The 16,281-nt window shown below is 51.7% G+C and overlaps 1 protein-coding gene across 1 annotated transcript in view; it reads left to right on the top strand.

The window, feature by feature from the left end:
• HS3ST4 (heparan sulfate-glucosamine 3-sulfotransferase 4) overlaps window positions 1-16,281 on the top strand; it is a 150,036-nt gene that overhangs the window by 86,187 nt on the left and 47,568 nt on the right. Inside the window, exon 2 of the mRNA XM_080387644.1 lies at window positions 7,736-16,281. This exon is cut by the window's right edge and continues 47,568 nt beyond it. Coding sequence (XP_080243770.1) covers window positions 7,736-8,372 — 637 coding nt within the window. The 3' untranslated portion in view covers window positions 8,373-16,281. The remainder of the gene's footprint in view (window positions 1-7,735) is intronic.

Below are 16,281 nucleotides of genomic sequence, written 5' to 3'. Positions count from 1 at the left end.
CAACATTGTGAACAAGCTGCCTACACAGAGATAAATGACAGCTGTGACTGAAGGAATAAACAAGATAATCTGGATTTAAATAAACCACAAGGGGATTTTGGCAACATGCAAATTCACAAATTTATAAAATGTATCCTTTGAAAATAAAGAGCTTGTCTGAAGCCAGCAGTTAAGAACAATTACTACAGCACATTTTCCCAATGAGGGCTTAGAGTCAGCCTTTGCCACAAACCAGAGAAGACCAGGAGCCAGATGTCCTGCCCATTGCCGCATGGCAGCTGGGGGCCCATTTTATGCACAGAGCAAAAAAACTTGAAGAACTGATGGCAGCAAGTCCCCCATCCCACGAAGCAAGCTGCATGAGCAGTGGGGGTGCCGGGGGGCATGCAGAGCAGCCTGGCCCTCATTAGCCTCCAGGTCACAGAACTGGGGAATGAATAGGAAAGGAGAGACATATCAAAAGCCCAAGCAAGCAGCCAATAATACATATTTGATCATCTGCTTGAAGGACCAGGTAATTCCTGGATCCAAGCCCAGGAATGGCAATAAAAGTTTCATTTTGACATTGCACAGCGCAGAGATGCTGCTACCAACGAGCATGAAGAAATGACGCCCATCTCCTTAACTGAGTGAAGGAGTCATTAATGCCAGGTGGCGGTGGAGCTCCTTCCAGCAGCTTGTTGTCATTGCCCCTTTTTTTCAGGTGGGTAGCAATGAAGACAGGGAAGGGGCAGGAGGTGAGTAGAGACCAGTGGCAGAGCCACAAGTAGATGTGTCCATTCCAGCGCTTCACCTCCTGGGCTGCTCCTCAGAGGTGCATCAGGCATGGTCAACAGCATGGCAGTGCCTCTTCATCAGTCAGCCTGGCATGAAAAGGGAAAGAGATGCTGCAAGAAAAGCCAAAGCATGTCCAAGAGGCTATGCAGTCCCCTCTGGGAGTAAAGCCCCAGCCCAGCACTGCAAACTGCTCTGCAGCAGCCACCGGAGAGGAGCGATCTGGAGCGATGTGTCCTGCCCAAGCACGCAGAGCTGGTTAGCATTCTGCCGGCACAGGTGCAATTAGGGCAGAGCACATGGCAGCAGCTCTGTGAAGGTTAACCACTCTGAGGAGTACGCCTGCCGTGCCAGAGGCTTGGCTGCTCCAGGTTTAACACCCTTGTTATTCTCAGCAACAGGAGCCAATGGTGCTGGTATTGCTCTCTGCTGCGTGCTTGGCAACAGTTATTGCATGCAGCAGGATGCATGCAGGACGTGCTGGCTCTTGGGGCTGACAGGCTGAAGCCTCCCTCATAGCTGCCTGTGCACGCTGGGAGATCAGCAGGGTAATCCGTGTGCCTGCCCAGGAAAGGCAGCACCTAGACAGTAACTCTGAAACAAGGCAGAGTCTAGGAAAAATCATTTCTGCTTGTGCATCCCAGAGCTGCAGTAGTTCTGGTGCTCTGCAGGGCCAGGGGTGTCTTGAGGACACACCGCAGCTCCCAGTGTTATCCTTAAAACTGTACAGCAGAAGCTGAATCTGCTTTTCCTCCTCTTTCCCTTGATCGCTACTTCCCTGCTGTCTCTCCTCAGTGCCAACCTATCTATCCATTTGTCTTTATTGTGCGTGGAGTTTAACACAGTCCTTAAATGTGGCAACACTTTCAGATTATTAGCTCTGCAATTTCTGGGCTCCTGTGTATCATGATAACATCATCTGAAGGGGCCATTGTAATTAATAGTTTGTTCATGCTTCTTTTATAAACTCCTGGTGTGTTTGGTTTACATTTGAACATCGGCATTACAACTTGCTTGCAGCGTATTGTCTGAAGTGTCCCCACCACAGAGAGAAGGCTTAGAGGTTTGAGGGTTTTTTTTTGCAACAGCTTATTGAAACCATAATTTAAAGTAAAACCTAAGTAAGTATAATATAAAAGGCAAGACAATTGTCTTGCCCTGACCCTACAGCAGAGGGGACCAAAGTCCTTGTTTACAAAACTGTCCGTGGAGGGGCTATTGCTGTGGCATGGCAGTGCCTGGAAGGAGAGGGAACCCCTCTCCTGGCAGTCACCCAGCCCCTGCCTGCCAGCAGCTGGATGGGCAGGAGCAGCAGCGTGGGTGAAGAAAAGCAGCAAAACTTCCTCTGAATTCTGATTCACTTTCACCTCTTTCAGAGCACTGCGGTCTAAAAACCCACAAATCACAGACGCAGTCCATACATAATACAGAACAAATGAAGGCTTGTGCGAGCTCCGGGTCTCTGGGTACCTGCCCAAACGTCCCAGGGGCTGTGGACAACGCGCCGTGCTGGGGAGAGGCTGGTCGGGGGGGGCAAGAGCAAATGCAGTGCAAATCCTGTCAGTAAACACCCTCCGGTCTGACTGCACAGCCAGAGCATCAGCACAAGGGGCAGGGGTCCAGCCAGCCCCCGTTTGCTCTGAGCGTTTTAGCTTGAGAGTCCACAGGCACTTATTTGCAGAACAGCATCTTGTCAGCCAGGAGAGAGATCAGACGCAAGGATGTATTACAGAAAACCAATAAGCTAGTGGCTGTGACTAGACCAATTCACACTGCAGCCGAGGTGCTAAGTAGCAGGGAGTGGTGTTAACTAACGCCCTGGCCCAGAGCAACCTGGGGCTGCCTGGCCCCTCTGCAACCCCTGGCCCTTGTCTGCAGAGCAAATGTGCTGGTGGAGGTTGCGCTTCGGCTGCTCCAGGGCGGGCCAGGGCAGGTCTCCATATGCCATGCAGAGGGTCAGAGATGGCCATGGCAATGGTCCCCTTGAGCCCTATTGTCTAAGAGCCCATTGCTCATAGTTCAGCAGAGCTTTAGCATCTCATAATGGCCACATTTTGACATTTGACAGCCTGCTGCATGCTGCCAGGGTGTCTGACTCACAGGAGCGTACACCAGCCAGTTCTGCCTGTGCTGGTCTCTCCTTCTGCTCAGACAATTGCAGAGGAAAACAGCTTATCCTGTCTAAGACAGCACAAACAAGTGTGCTGTGCCGCTGTGTGGGTGTCAGGGTAATTGAACACCATGGGGTAACAGTGTTCAGTGCTTGCTGGGCAGTCCAGCACCATTTGCAAGGTAGGACTTCTACACACTGTTCCTTCTCCTGTTTTCCAGGCTGCCACTGTCTCAGCTGCTGCCCTCTTCACTCAGAATTCAGAGCTCCCTGATCCCATTCCCCATAGTGCCACAGGCCACAGGTTCGCTGCAATCCAGTTGGTCCCATTTGACCCTCTTGTCTCAAAGCACTGATCCAAGCTCCCAGCAGCAGGAGCAGCAAGGACAGCCCCAGGTCAGCCTCCCCAGGACTTCACCCTTGTGATCAGCTCAGGATCAAACATGCCCCTGGCCTGGAAGGGATGCTTCTGGAGAACGCCATGAACTGAGACCTTCAGTAGTCCTGTGGAGACCTGGCAAAGGGAGCACTGGAGCTGGTCCAGCCCTACCAAATTTTACCATGGTGCAAAAGGAAGACTGGGATAAAGGGAGAAGGTGGGGAGCTCCGTTCTCCCATCCTCAAGGAGCAGGACAGTAGTGAATAAAGGGCTGGCACAAAGGAGAAACACTGCCCGAGCACTGAGGAATGAGTCCATGGACCCTGTTGCTGCTTGATGTCTTTGAGCAGAGAATTTAGCAAGACATAGGAGGGACTGGATACCTCTGTGCATGTTAACCATTTCTAGTGTTGCCACTAACTGCAGAGATTGGTAAGCAGTATAAAAGTTTCTGCTTCAGGACTTCATTAAATGTTCGGTGATAGGAGTCGGGAGGAAAGGAACATGGGCAGAGTAATCCCATACCTGGTTAAGAAATTCTTGGTCCTTCCTCAGGGGCTTGCATTACTGACTGGTGAAAACTGAAAATTGCAGCACCTCTGTCCCTGGGGGCTGGCACCTCTGGTACCATGGAGGTGCTCTGGGTGTTATCACAGGACAGCAAGCAGCGGGGTGAAACATGGTCTGCAACTACCTTGTGATAGAATCTGTTAAAAAGGAAATGCATACAAATTACTAGCTATAACTGATGATAAAATAACTATTTTGTGAAGCAAGGAACAGAAGAGTAACACATTGATTTTGGTAATTAATGGTTCAATAGAAACCTGTTCTGGGAGCGCCCTGGGCAAAGTCACTGGATTGGAAGCGCTTTTATTCCCTGGTCTCAGTTCTCTGCCTCACTCCTCCACGTGTTCTCCAGCGCCAATCGCACAGCCCCAAGGCTCCAGCACTTTGGCTGCCGCTCCCTCACAAGCTCCCACTCTTCTGGAAGCTCTTTGGGGCAGGGACTGTGGCTCAGGCTATGTGCAGTGCTCAACCCAGCAGGGCTGGAAACTACCTCCAGCCACTGCCAAAGTGGTTTCCAGTGCCAGATGCTTCCCCCAGGGCTGGAGCCTGGACCCTGGCAAGATCGATGTAGTACCACACCTGAGTTGTGCTCGCTGGAGGAGCAGGCTGCAACACGCAGATGCCTGCAATGGCTAAACCTCAGGCAGCGCAGCCAAGGGTGCCACTGCCTTCTGGCATCTGGGTGGATGACGGATGATGCAGCCCCCCTCCCATTCAGCCCTGCAGCTTTCTTCCTTGCTTTCACCACTCTGTCACATTAAGACCGACACCTAATTTCTGTGCAGAAATTCTAGCATTTCAGTTCCAAGTTTGTTAAGCAATATTTAAAAAAAAAAATAGAAATTTTACACAGCCATGCTTGTATTTTGTGGGCAACACAGAAAGGACTGGTGCCCTGCAAGCCCCCTGCGCATGCAAAGGCAGTACCCGCCAAGGTCAGAGGGTGCAACTCTGCAGCAGGGAGGTTTCTGCAGTGGGTCATGTCATGAAATTGAGGGTTGTCTTTGGCCAGTTGCTCTCGGAGACGGAGACGTGCTGTTGAGTGAATGCAATTTCCATGGGAATACAAACACTGATAGGTACCATGCAGAGAGATTGAGATGTCAGGTGACCCCCAGAGCAGCTCCGGGGGTTTAGTGGGATGCCCTTGCAGGGCCAGTCACCAGCCACTGCTCCCTGCAGCCAGTGGTGCCTGTGCCCAGCTGGCCACTGCCCCCAGCTGGGGTGGAAAGCTTGAGCATTGGTGCTGTGCAGCACTGGGGAGGGGAAGCCCCACTCTGGCTGTCAGCAATGCTCTCCTGACGCGTTCAGAGAGCAGCAGGGAGGACTTGTGCTCCTGTTCCCCTCGGGGCAAATGCTGCCTGCCCATGTGCTCAACCTTGTGGCCTCATTTTCTGTACACTTTCTCACACCGCTCCCTTACACAACCTCATGCTCAGCCAAAGAGCACCATATTTGTACAGGGCACCTGAGCACTCAATCCCTGATCACTCTGTGGGCCTTGTTGTGATGTGGATAGTCGTAAGAGATGCTTCCTTCCCACAGGGCTGTTAAATCCTGGTGCTGGATACCTCCCCATGAAAGTCACTCTGTAATTCTGCAGCATCTGCAGTTCCCAAGTGCTTGCATCCCTTTTAATTTGTTGAGGTTTTTCTTAAAGGAAAAATACCTTAAGATGCATGGTTCAGACTAATGGTTGCTCTTGCATATTGCTGCTACTCAAATGGCTGATGCAATGCAGGGGCAAAGCACTGAAGTGCTCTGGGCGGAAGACAGGACTGCAGATGCCCTGCCATGTGGGGAAGGCAGCTCTGGCAGGGCAGGATGCTGGAGGGATGAGCTCCTTGGCAGGGCCTGGCCACTGACGTGCTGGCCCTGAAACAGGTAAGTCCTGCAGGCCTGCTCCCCTACAAACCCCCATTGCCAGGACTCAGCTAGAGGTTGTTCAACAGGAAAGATGCTGCCTGCAGATGGGAGCCACAGGACCCCACCAGCCTCTGCAACAAAAATGCTGAAGGCACGAGCAGCTCTGCAGTAGCCAAACCCACCATTGCTCTTGCCTCAACAGGACACCCAGCACTTCCTCCAGCAGCACCTTCACAAAAACAGCCCAGGTGGATGGAGTACACCAAGACTAAATACACACTTTACAGGGAGGTTTAAAGCAAACTGATGCATTTAAGTAGTCACAAGTATGAGGCATCACTGACAAACAAACCTAGCTGGTCCTCTCCCGACAGCCACCTCTGCTTGCAGACTTCAGCTGCGTAATTGCTGATATAGCTGTTTCCTGGGGCTTGGCAGTTTGACGTCAGCATCGCTGTGGTCGCTGGTGCCCAAGGTGCTCTTACAGAACCATTTCCAGCCTATTCACATTGTTCCTTCACCATATGTTTGTACTGAAAATAGTTGCAATATGAAGGGCTAATCCTGCAAGACCTTGAGCATCGCCGCCATCCTCCATGTCTGCAGCAGGAGGCCTGGCCAGTGCTACAAGTGCTTCCTGGGAGCAGTAACACCGCTCCTCCTGCCTCCCAGGCAGGCATCGTGCCTTTGGGGCAAATGAGCCAGCAACAAGTTAAACAAACTATGCTTCATTTGAGTGTGTCTATGCAGGAGCATTTGAAAAGCTTAAGATAAAGAAATTGTTAAAATACACTGAAGCCGCAGCCAATGCTGTGCCTGTAAAACTTTGCACAGGCAGACAGGAAGCCTTGCACGGGAGCACTCGGGCAGACGTGGCAGTACCCACGGGTACCATGGCCCCATGGCCTCCTGTGTTGTGTCACCTCGTGCGGTCCGTGCGGCGGGCGATGGGAAGGGCGGCCAGGTGCTCCCCCGGCGCTGCACGGTCAGTGCCTGCATGGGTCGCTGCCGTGGGGTGTCTCAGCGCTTTCAGGACCCAGCCGGTTTCCCACTGGAGCGTCTCCATTGCAGGTGACACAGAAGGTGCCAGAGTGGAGCCCTGCGGGGCGGGGGGCATGGCGGCAGGGCTGGAGCTGCCCATGGCCATGGTGCGTGCAGGAGCGGGAGGTGGGTAGGTGCCTGGCTCGTGATATGACCCTGCCACCTCTCCAGCGCCCGGCGGCTGAGGAGGCGTGACAGAGGCTGTAAAGCTCTTGCAGAGGACAGCATTTACTGCCTTCCGTCTTGCTATGATAATCTTTAACTGGGGGCAGCTGGGACAAGCATTTACCTCTTCATTTTCTTAGATATAAATGCTATCTCACTGCAGTTTCATTTTACAATACGGTAATATGCTATCCAGGAAAGTCTTGCTACATGCTAATTTATCCAGTAGGCAAATTCCTTTTGGCTAATAAAAGTGCTCGCACAGGAAGCTCAAAACCCAGCAGCAATTAATTATTGACAGAGCATGTGAATTAGAGATAAAAGAAAAGTCATTCTTTCTCACACACAAGATAGTAAATAAATTTAATTATTGTACTAGAAGCAAGGGATCTTATTCTATATTAAGTTTTATTAGCTGAGACATTTAAAAGCATGTCATCATAACAAAAAGGTCTTGTGTAATCCTAACTGCACCACTCTGGTACAAGGCTCTGAAGTGAATAGGCTTAATTGAGCAAATGGAAGCAGATGGCTTGCTGAACAGGCAGGTATTGTACAGGTTTATTGTCAATTAACTTTTGTCTACATATGCCTATGGCGAATTGACTGTATAATGTGTTACCAAGGCTGATTTAACACTTTAGGTGCCCATCATGTCCGGGGTCCAAGAAGGAGCAAAGCCAGAAGTACTTTGGTCCCTGGGGCCTGCAGGTGTGGCAGCATCCCTCCTCCTGCACATCCCGCCAACACCTGCACGGGGCAGCAGGGACACCGAGGTGCCCGCCCGTGCCTGGCCTCTTGCTAACCTCCCCTCCTCTGCTTCTGCGCAGGAATGTGATGCCCAAGACACTGGACGGCCAGATCACAATGGAGAAGACCCCCAGCTACTTCGTCACCAACGAGGCCCCCAGGCGCATTCACTCCATGGCCAAGGACACGAAGCTGATCGTGGTGGTGAGGAACCCAGTCACCCGGGCCATCTCGGACTACACACAGACACTCTCCAAGAAGCCAGAGATCCCCACCTTTGAGGTGCTGGCCTTCAAGAACCGGACCCTGGGGCTGATCGACGCCTCCTGGAGCGCGATCCGCATCGGCATCTACGCCCTGCACTTGGAGAACTGGCTGCAGTACTTTCCCCTCTCCCAAATCCTTTTTGTCAGTGGCGAGAGGCTCATCACTGACCCGGCTGGGGAAATGGCCAAGGTCCAGGACTTCTTAGGCCTCAAGAGGATTGTGACAGAGAAACATTTTTATTTTAATAAAACCAAGGGGTTCCCCTGTCTAAAGAAGCCAGAGGACAGCAGTGCTCCCCGATGCTTGGGCAAATCCAAGGGTCGAACTCACCCCAAAATAGACCCAGACGTCATTCACAGACTGCGGAAGTTTTACAAACCTTTCAATGTCATGTTTTACCAAATGACGGGCCAAGATTTCCAGTGGGAGCAGGAAGAAAGTGATAAGTAGAACCATGAAATCAGGAAAAAAGCTCTTTTCTTTTGAGATGTGAATCATCATTAGAGACCCAAAACTCACTCGGGGTTAGAGGCTCAGCCTTGTGAGTGCAAGACTCTTGCACTCTCAGGGTTGCAGCCAGAGCTGTCCCATGTTTCCACCTCTGAAACCTTAGTGGCACGTCACTGTGGGTTGCACTGGGGCTCTTCCCACCGTGATGCTGAGGGATCAGTGGGCAGGTGGGAGGAGGAGGAGGTGGAGGGAGTGGGGCTCCTCGGGGCGATGGGATGCTTCAAGTCGACATGTTGTTGCTGGTGTCCCCCTCACAGCCAGGCAGGCAGGACCAGCATCTTCTGCTATGGCTAGCTGAGCAGCAGGGTGCTCACAAAACCCAGCAGCACTGGGACAAACGCATAGATTTGATTTCTCCTGACCTGGCTTTTAGTTTTGCCCAAACAGCAGCATCAGATCTGGTAAATTCAGGACATGTGCATCCACAGGCACACCGGTATTTCTGTGTGAAAGGAATAAAGCCAGTTATGCTGCAAAGGAACTATGTACAGAAATCTCATTTGCACCAGATGTTTCAATTACTTGTTGCACTAAAACTAGTATTTACCAAGTGCCACAAAACACCTGGGCCCGATTCTCCTCTGACTGGTGGGTGTATCTATCTACACTGTTGGAAGAGAGTCGTTCCTCCTTTGCTGGGGTGCTCAGTGGGATCAGAACTGGGGCCTCCCCAGGACTCCCCCCCTCCTCCTGGAAGCCGTAGCGAAGACCGTTCCCAGGCACCTGCTTGGAGTGAGCCGGGGTCTCAGCACCCAGCCAGGCTGCTGAGGCGTGGTGCGGAGAGACGTGTGCCCAGGCAGCACCTCCTGGCAGCGCGGTGCTGTGCCTGGCTCTGTGGTCTGGAGCCAGGCATTCCTGGTGGGAACTGCAGGACAGAGGCGTGGGGGTCAGCCTCAGCATAGGGTCTGGGCAGGGCTGACCAGCGGGGCCCCTGGCACTGCCCTTCATTTGCACCTTGAAAACGAGATCTCTGCTGCTTGCTGTTGACAGCCGGGTTTGCAAAACAGGAAAGCAGACTTCATCTTTACTTCAGAATTACAAAAATGTAATTAATTCCCAGGGTGAGCACTGCTCTGCACAAAAAATGTGTGCTTTCTAGTGGAAATGACCAAGTCAACCAAATTTGCAAATCCTGGTAGAAACTGTAGAACAAGCCCATATCACAACTGGATCCTCCAGCAAAGTGACGAGAGCTGCATGCTGGGTCCAGTGGAGAGCAGGCCAGCAGCGCATTGACACAGCTGCACTGTTTCCATCTCCATTACTGAGAGAAAAAGAAGAGAGGGAACAAAAGGAAAAATGCAGAGCTACTGTTGCTGAGATGTTCCCTTCACACAGGTGATTTCTAAGGGCACTCAAATATGGCTGGCCACTTACTTTGTTTACTGAGTGGTAAGGATGCCTCCTGGGTGGAGCGTAGCTGTGCGCGAGCCCCCCATTCTCTTTCGGGCAGCGAGTCCCTGGCTGATGGAAAGCATCAGCGATGCAGCGTGAGATCGCTGTGGGAGCACCAAGACTCAGTTTTGATTAAGGTGGCAAGAAATCCCTGCTGATCCAGCTAACCAAATGAAATCACTGTTAGGTTGGGTAACAAGCTGAACCTACGCTGGGTTTCATGGCCTGTCGTGTGGTTCGTTACGCCATGAAGTGGTGCTGGTGCCTTGGACTGGCTGAAAAAAGAGCTGAAGTGATTTGGAAAATTTACACCGTGGGCCATGCTGGAGGGGCACCGCAAGGTCCCTGCTAATGTCATGTCAGTTCCTACTAGCTTGATTAGGTTTAAAAACAGCTCCTGACAAAACACAGTTTTTCACAGACCCACAAGTTCCCAAATTACTACATGAAAGTTGGAAGTATGTAATAGGAATAATTTTACAGTGTTTCACACATTATTAAAATGTCAGATCATCTCCTAAGTGAAAACTGTTGTTAACACAATTTGGTGCAAGCTGCTTGATGCATTCAGTTGGAGGATGAGAGGCTCATTGAGGATCGGTGTCCAGGCTCCTCACCAGAGGGATATCCAGAAATTTCTGCCCGTTCCCAGCATGCTGCAGCCCAGACACGGTGGCAGGCTGGCCATGACGGTGTGGAACGGAGCCTGCTAGTGGAGATGGTGGGACTGACTGCCCTGGCTGCTGCCAGAGGGGCTTGGCTCCGGGGCGACGGTGTTCCAGCTCGTGGCATGGCTGTCGCATGGCAGGTTGGTGGCTGCCCGTGACCGCTGATGTTATGGCCATCGGCGTGGCACTGTGCATCACCTCTGTGGCCAGGGCTTGGACTCTCTCAGCCCCCATCCACAGCTTAACTGGGAGCAGCCTTTTTCTCCTAGCAAGGCCTCTTTGAGCTTGAAAGGGCCCCTAGGACCCCCCATCCCCACCCAGCAGGTCTCCCCACACACCCCAGCTGTGGTCTGCTCTGGTCTGAGCGCTGCCCCATGTCTCCCTGAGCAGCTTGTGCTGGCTTCTCCTGGGAACAGCCCCTGGTCCCCCACTGCCATCAAGCCACTGTCACCCCTGTCATCATGCCCCTCATTGGAGTGACAGGAGATCTGAAAACACGTGTTTGTCTGAGAGTTACAATCCAATGAAGCACCCTGCTAGGGAAGCCACAGCATGTGGCCGGGCCAGGCAGGAACATCCATCCTGCCCTGGGGCAAAGCACGATCACATCTGGAGCTCCATCCCACAGCTGGAACCAGGTGCTGGATTGGGGCTCTGGCCCCCCAGGAGGGGCTACCTGATGGTTTACAGCAGCGGCATGGTCCATGGGAGGTGATGATCCTGCCCGTGCCTCACCTGTCTGCCCCTGGCTCTTGTTCCCCTTCTTTCTGCCATATATTTAGAGGTTTATTTTTTATATCGGCTACAATTTCCAGCTTGAGAGGAACTGTTGAGCACCTGGTGGGAGGGTACACCCTGCTCCTCCACCCTTGTGGACACCAACCACCCCACACACGGGGGACACCCCACCCCCAGGTGCCAGAGTGCCACCAGCCCCTTTGTGGCACTGGTAGGGAGAGGGACCTATGGGGGGGCAGCATGGGGGTCTTGGGGCAGGAATTTGGTTTTCTGTTTTTCTGAAACGCACCCCGAATGTGCCATGCTAACACAGGGCCTTGACAGGGGAATTATTTTCTATCTGGCCAGAGAGTGGCCTGCCAAATGAGAGTCAGGTTAATAACACTTTTTTTTAAAAAATACTCAAATGTCAGCATTAGAATACACAGGAAATTGAATTTTGTATTTGATTTCAATTAGCAAAGCATAAATTATATTTAATTTTATACACAGACTGGGTGATTCATTGTTCTGGAAAAATTGGTACTTTATGGTTCAGAGGCTGGAAATGGAGAGTTTGTCTTTTCTCAAACCAAACTGCTGTGCTGTCAACTCCTCCCAAACGCGTCTCTGTCTGTCGGTGTCACTCTGTACCTGAACAATATGAAAATCCTGAACTGAACACTTGAACCCACAGCACTAAACAATAAAACGTTGTAGCAGCTGCATTTCTCTGCTCCATTTCTCCTGTCCCCCCAGCAGCACCAACACCCCACAAGCAAGACCCCCATGATGTGCGCTGGCCATGACCTGCCACCAGCCCGTCCAGCCCGAGCAGCTGCTCCCACCTGACCCTGCAGGATGCAGCCCACCAGCGTCAAAAGGGCTGGGGAAAGGCACGTGTTGCAGCTGGGACCAGGACTGGGACCAGGACCGCCTGGGCCAGCACCCTGCCTGCAGGGTCCCAGGCATGGGGGAGTCTGCAGCCTGCTGGGCAGTGTCCCCAGAGATGCCTTCCATGGGACCAGGTCAGAGACCCACAAAGAGGACAGCCCTTGCTTTCCTCTGCAGGCAGGAACCAGCCACTGGCCCCCAGACCCAGCTGGGGACAGCAGGATTGTCCCTGCAGTGGGGGACAGCTTTCCTCACTAGCCTTGAAGCTTGGGATACACCTCCCAAGGTCACAAAGAACAAATCCCTGAGCAATGCCTGGGAAGTTTCACTTTCTGCTGATTAAGGATAAATCAGTGGATAATAAAAGGAGAGGGAGGGTTGGCTGCCAGGCAAAGAAATTAGGGGGAAATTTTTTTAATCTTATTTTGTGTGCACAGTTTCCCTCTAGTTTGAAAAAAAGCTATTTCACAGCATGGCCCTATTGTGTCATCTGATAAAAACCACTGAAAAACTTTTATCAACAAAATTAGGAAGTAGTGAACTATAAAATTGCTAATTATTTTCTAGTAAATTTACCTTTAAATAACTTTAGACACCAATTACAGGCACCATTAAGCACCATTAACACTGGGTATATTTACCAAACAAGGATGGAATACTTATTATTCAAATCAAGATCATTTTGGTGTAGATTTTGCTGTTTGGAAAGCAGTCCCCTCTTACCAGATGCTTAAAAAGTCATCAGAAGATCAATTACACCTCAAATGTCATCAGATTCCTAATATTTGAATTGTGGTGTGATTTAATTCAACCCTCGAAACAAACACCTGTGTGAGCAGGGACCGTAATCCTGAGGAGCTGCCCCAGCAGCACCTGCCCCTTGGCACAGGACCAGAGTCAACGTGCTCCTGGTTTGCAAGCCCCGAGAAAGTGAGTCCCACATGTAGCGGATCCGGCTGTCTCTTGCAACATCACCTTCCCCTGCACCATGCGGGGCTCCACGCCATTTGCTCACCCACCCTGTTGGGCCAGCGAGCATCGCTCCTCCTGGCAGCTGCAGCCAGGTGCTTTTCGCTGCCTCCAGAGATCTGCTCCCCAGAAGACCTGTATGGCTCTGCAAAGCGTTTGCCTTCTCCCAGCAGAGGCCTTTGGTAGTACATGCTGCAAACGCAGTGCTGCAGGCTGCCCTGGTGCCGGCATCACCACAGCCTGGCCCTGGCAGCAGCCACGCTCCACGCTGGGCTGGATGGCGGCACACACCTCTTAATTGAACGTTGCCAGGCGGCTGTCAGAAATCTGGCTGCAAAGCTGTTACCTGCTCCCACTTTCCTGCTGTTATCTTTGACATCCTCATTATTTATTAACTGCCCTGTACCCAACAGGCTGCCACTGATGCTTATTATGCAGGTTCCATATTCTGCTTGCCTTCCAAGGTCACATCCTCCTGGATGTCTTGCAAACCAGATTGAAGAGGTACCAGCAAAGATGCAGCATGTTCCGTATATGCTGTTGCCAGGTTTCAAACAGAGGCCTTTGAATAAGGATGACATAATAGGTGGTGATAGAAGACCCTGTTGCTTACTGCTTTTCCCCCTCCTGTGTGTAGCAGGACTGAGCTTTCTGCACCTACATCAGCAAATACAGGAAACCAGAGCATCAGGGAAGAGCTCCAGCCGTCAGCTTTCACGTACTGGAACTAAATGTTTTCTCTGACACCAGAGCCTGGAAGGAAAGCACCATGGAGATTGTTTAGCTGGCCAGGTTGCACACCTGCAATGACCTGTTACGGATTTGTCAGCATGAATAAAGTCCTTTTTCCAGCACCTTGCCCTCTGCCACTGCCTCCTTGGCGTGGTGCTGGGTGCCTGTGCCCCCCCACCCCGTGCTGCAGTGCAGTGGCTTTTGCACCCTGGGCCAACAGGCTGTGACATCCCAGTTGTTCCAGGCAGAAACATCAAAACAAACCGATGCTCTCACCTCCTCATCTTTTGTGATGCCTTTTGCTCAGGGTTTTTTTGGTTTTGCTGACCTCGGAAAGTATCCCTCTATGAGTCACTCACTGGAAAAAAAATCTGATTAGAAAATTCTTGATGGCTTTTAAGAAGCTCTTCCAATTTCAGGTAAAAGACTTGAAATCAGAAGAAATAATTTGAGGGTCACTTCACTATTACTTTACAACACCAACATGGATATTTTGGAAATTTTTGGCTATAACGCGTGGTCTAATAGCCCAATAGATATATAAGAGCACTTGCCCATTTGCACCTCATGCAAGGGTAGAGGCTGCTAAATCAGAAAGTTTCTCCATGGAAGGACTTACCTACAGCTTAACAGGAATTTCTGCTCTAACCCAGTGATGCTTTAGCATGGCAGAAGAGAAGGACATCGGGGCTTTGCAAAACAACGCAGAGAGCTCCCCGTGACACCAGCTCCCAACCCCATGGCTGCTCCAGGTGAGTAGGATATGTCCCACCCATGTCAGAGAGGATCTGCTAGACACCCCAGCAGAGGAGCGCTGTGGGATCCATTGGAGGACTGTGGCCAGGGCTCTGCCTCATGCCAGTTTGGGGATCTGAGCAGCCGAGGCTGTGCACTCCTAAGAGACCACAGCCACTGGGAAGACGACATTTATTTGCTGCTAATTCACCATGCTGCAGGACAAGCTGTGCAGCCTGTCCTCGACTCCTGTGTTGGCAGAGGAAGGCTGGTTTGTTGACTCGCCATTAGGGTGGGCATCTGCCTCAGCATGGCCAAGGAGCCCCTCGGGTAGAGGAGGGCATCCCCATTCCTCAGCAGCTGTGCAGGGACGGAAAGGGTCTTCAGCCACTGGATCCCCTCCCTTCTCCCCATCCTCAGAAGCAGGACAGATGGTCCTCCTGTGGGTTTCCCCAGGGTGGGCTGCCTGGGAGGTGGGCTGCCCTGCTGCCCCTCTGCTGTGCCTGGGCATGGGGACAGGAGGGAGGGTGCACTATGTGCACAGTCTCCAAGGAAATGGGAACTGAGAGGAACTGGGGTTGTTTCAACAGTATATTTTGTGACTAAAGTCATTATGTGCAGAGAGATGTACGGGTAGCTGAAGGACAGAATTAATATAGTAAGTAATCCTCTCCCTTTAGCAATATCTTTCTGCATGAAGTAATGATTTAATGTTAACTTTTTCTAGCATACACATTTCCTCATAACAATCACTTATATGATATGCAGCTATTTACGTTTCAAGGCAAAAAGCGTGGAGTGTAATGGACTCTACTCTGACTATCTGTCCGTGAAGAAATTTCACTGTATCGTGGGAAATGAGGAAAAACATTTTATTTGGAGACAATTTCTTTCTGTTTAAGGCATTCTTATCTTTCTGCCTTGTTCTGTGTTGGAAGGGATATCTGCATGACTCTGAGTTGCCTCTCCTACACATGGGGTGTCTGTGCTCTCCAGGACCCCCTGCCCAGCTGGGAGCCCTTGCTGCTCCTCGGCAGCGCTCACAGCTGGTGAATGGTCATGTCTGGTGCCTGTCCTGATGACTCCAGAGTGGCAGTGGGTGACACATGGTAGCAACTCCAGGAAACAGCTACAGAAGCTTCTGTATTGAAGCAGTGTGCCTGTTTGGCCCTTGGAGCTGCCAAGAAGGGTAATTAATCCTGTAGCCTTAAGGAGCAGCAGGCACTGAAGTCTGTGTTTGAGCATGCGACACAGCCCCAGGGTGGTCCCTGCCCTGGAGCCACCGGCATGCCGGCAGTGGAGCACATATTGGCCCTGGGAAGAGCCCTCTGGCCAGCCAACCCCAGCCGCACCAGCCCCGCGCTGTGCTGGCCACTCCACCCAGCATCCCTGAGTCTGGCTGCGTTTGCCCAGAGCCAGTCTGGCCCCAAGGTGTGGAGCCAGCCCTCAGCCGTCCCTGGTGAGGTGGCCTGAGGGGCACGGTACTACTTAGCAAGGCTGCAGTCCCCAGTCCAGGCAGCCTTGGCTGCTCTGGAGCCCGTTAGAAGGCTCCCAGCTCTGCTACTCCCTTTTCCTTCTATGAGACTAATAGCCAGACTGGCAGAGGACAGAGATCTGTCCCATATGGACACTTGCCTCCAGGGTGTTGCTCTCCATACTCTCTAAGGCAGATCCCACAGACATCAACACTGTGCAGAAGAAATGAGCTTTTCCCTAGTAGTGACACACCGCTTAAAAGC

Source organism: Falco punctatus, assembly GCF_963210335.1.
Source record: "Falco punctatus genome assembly, chromosome: 4".
Lineage (NCBI taxonomy): Eukaryota > Metazoa > Chordata > Aves > Falconiformes > Falconidae > Falco > Falco punctatus.
This window is presented reverse-complemented; position numbering and strand designations above follow the sequence as displayed.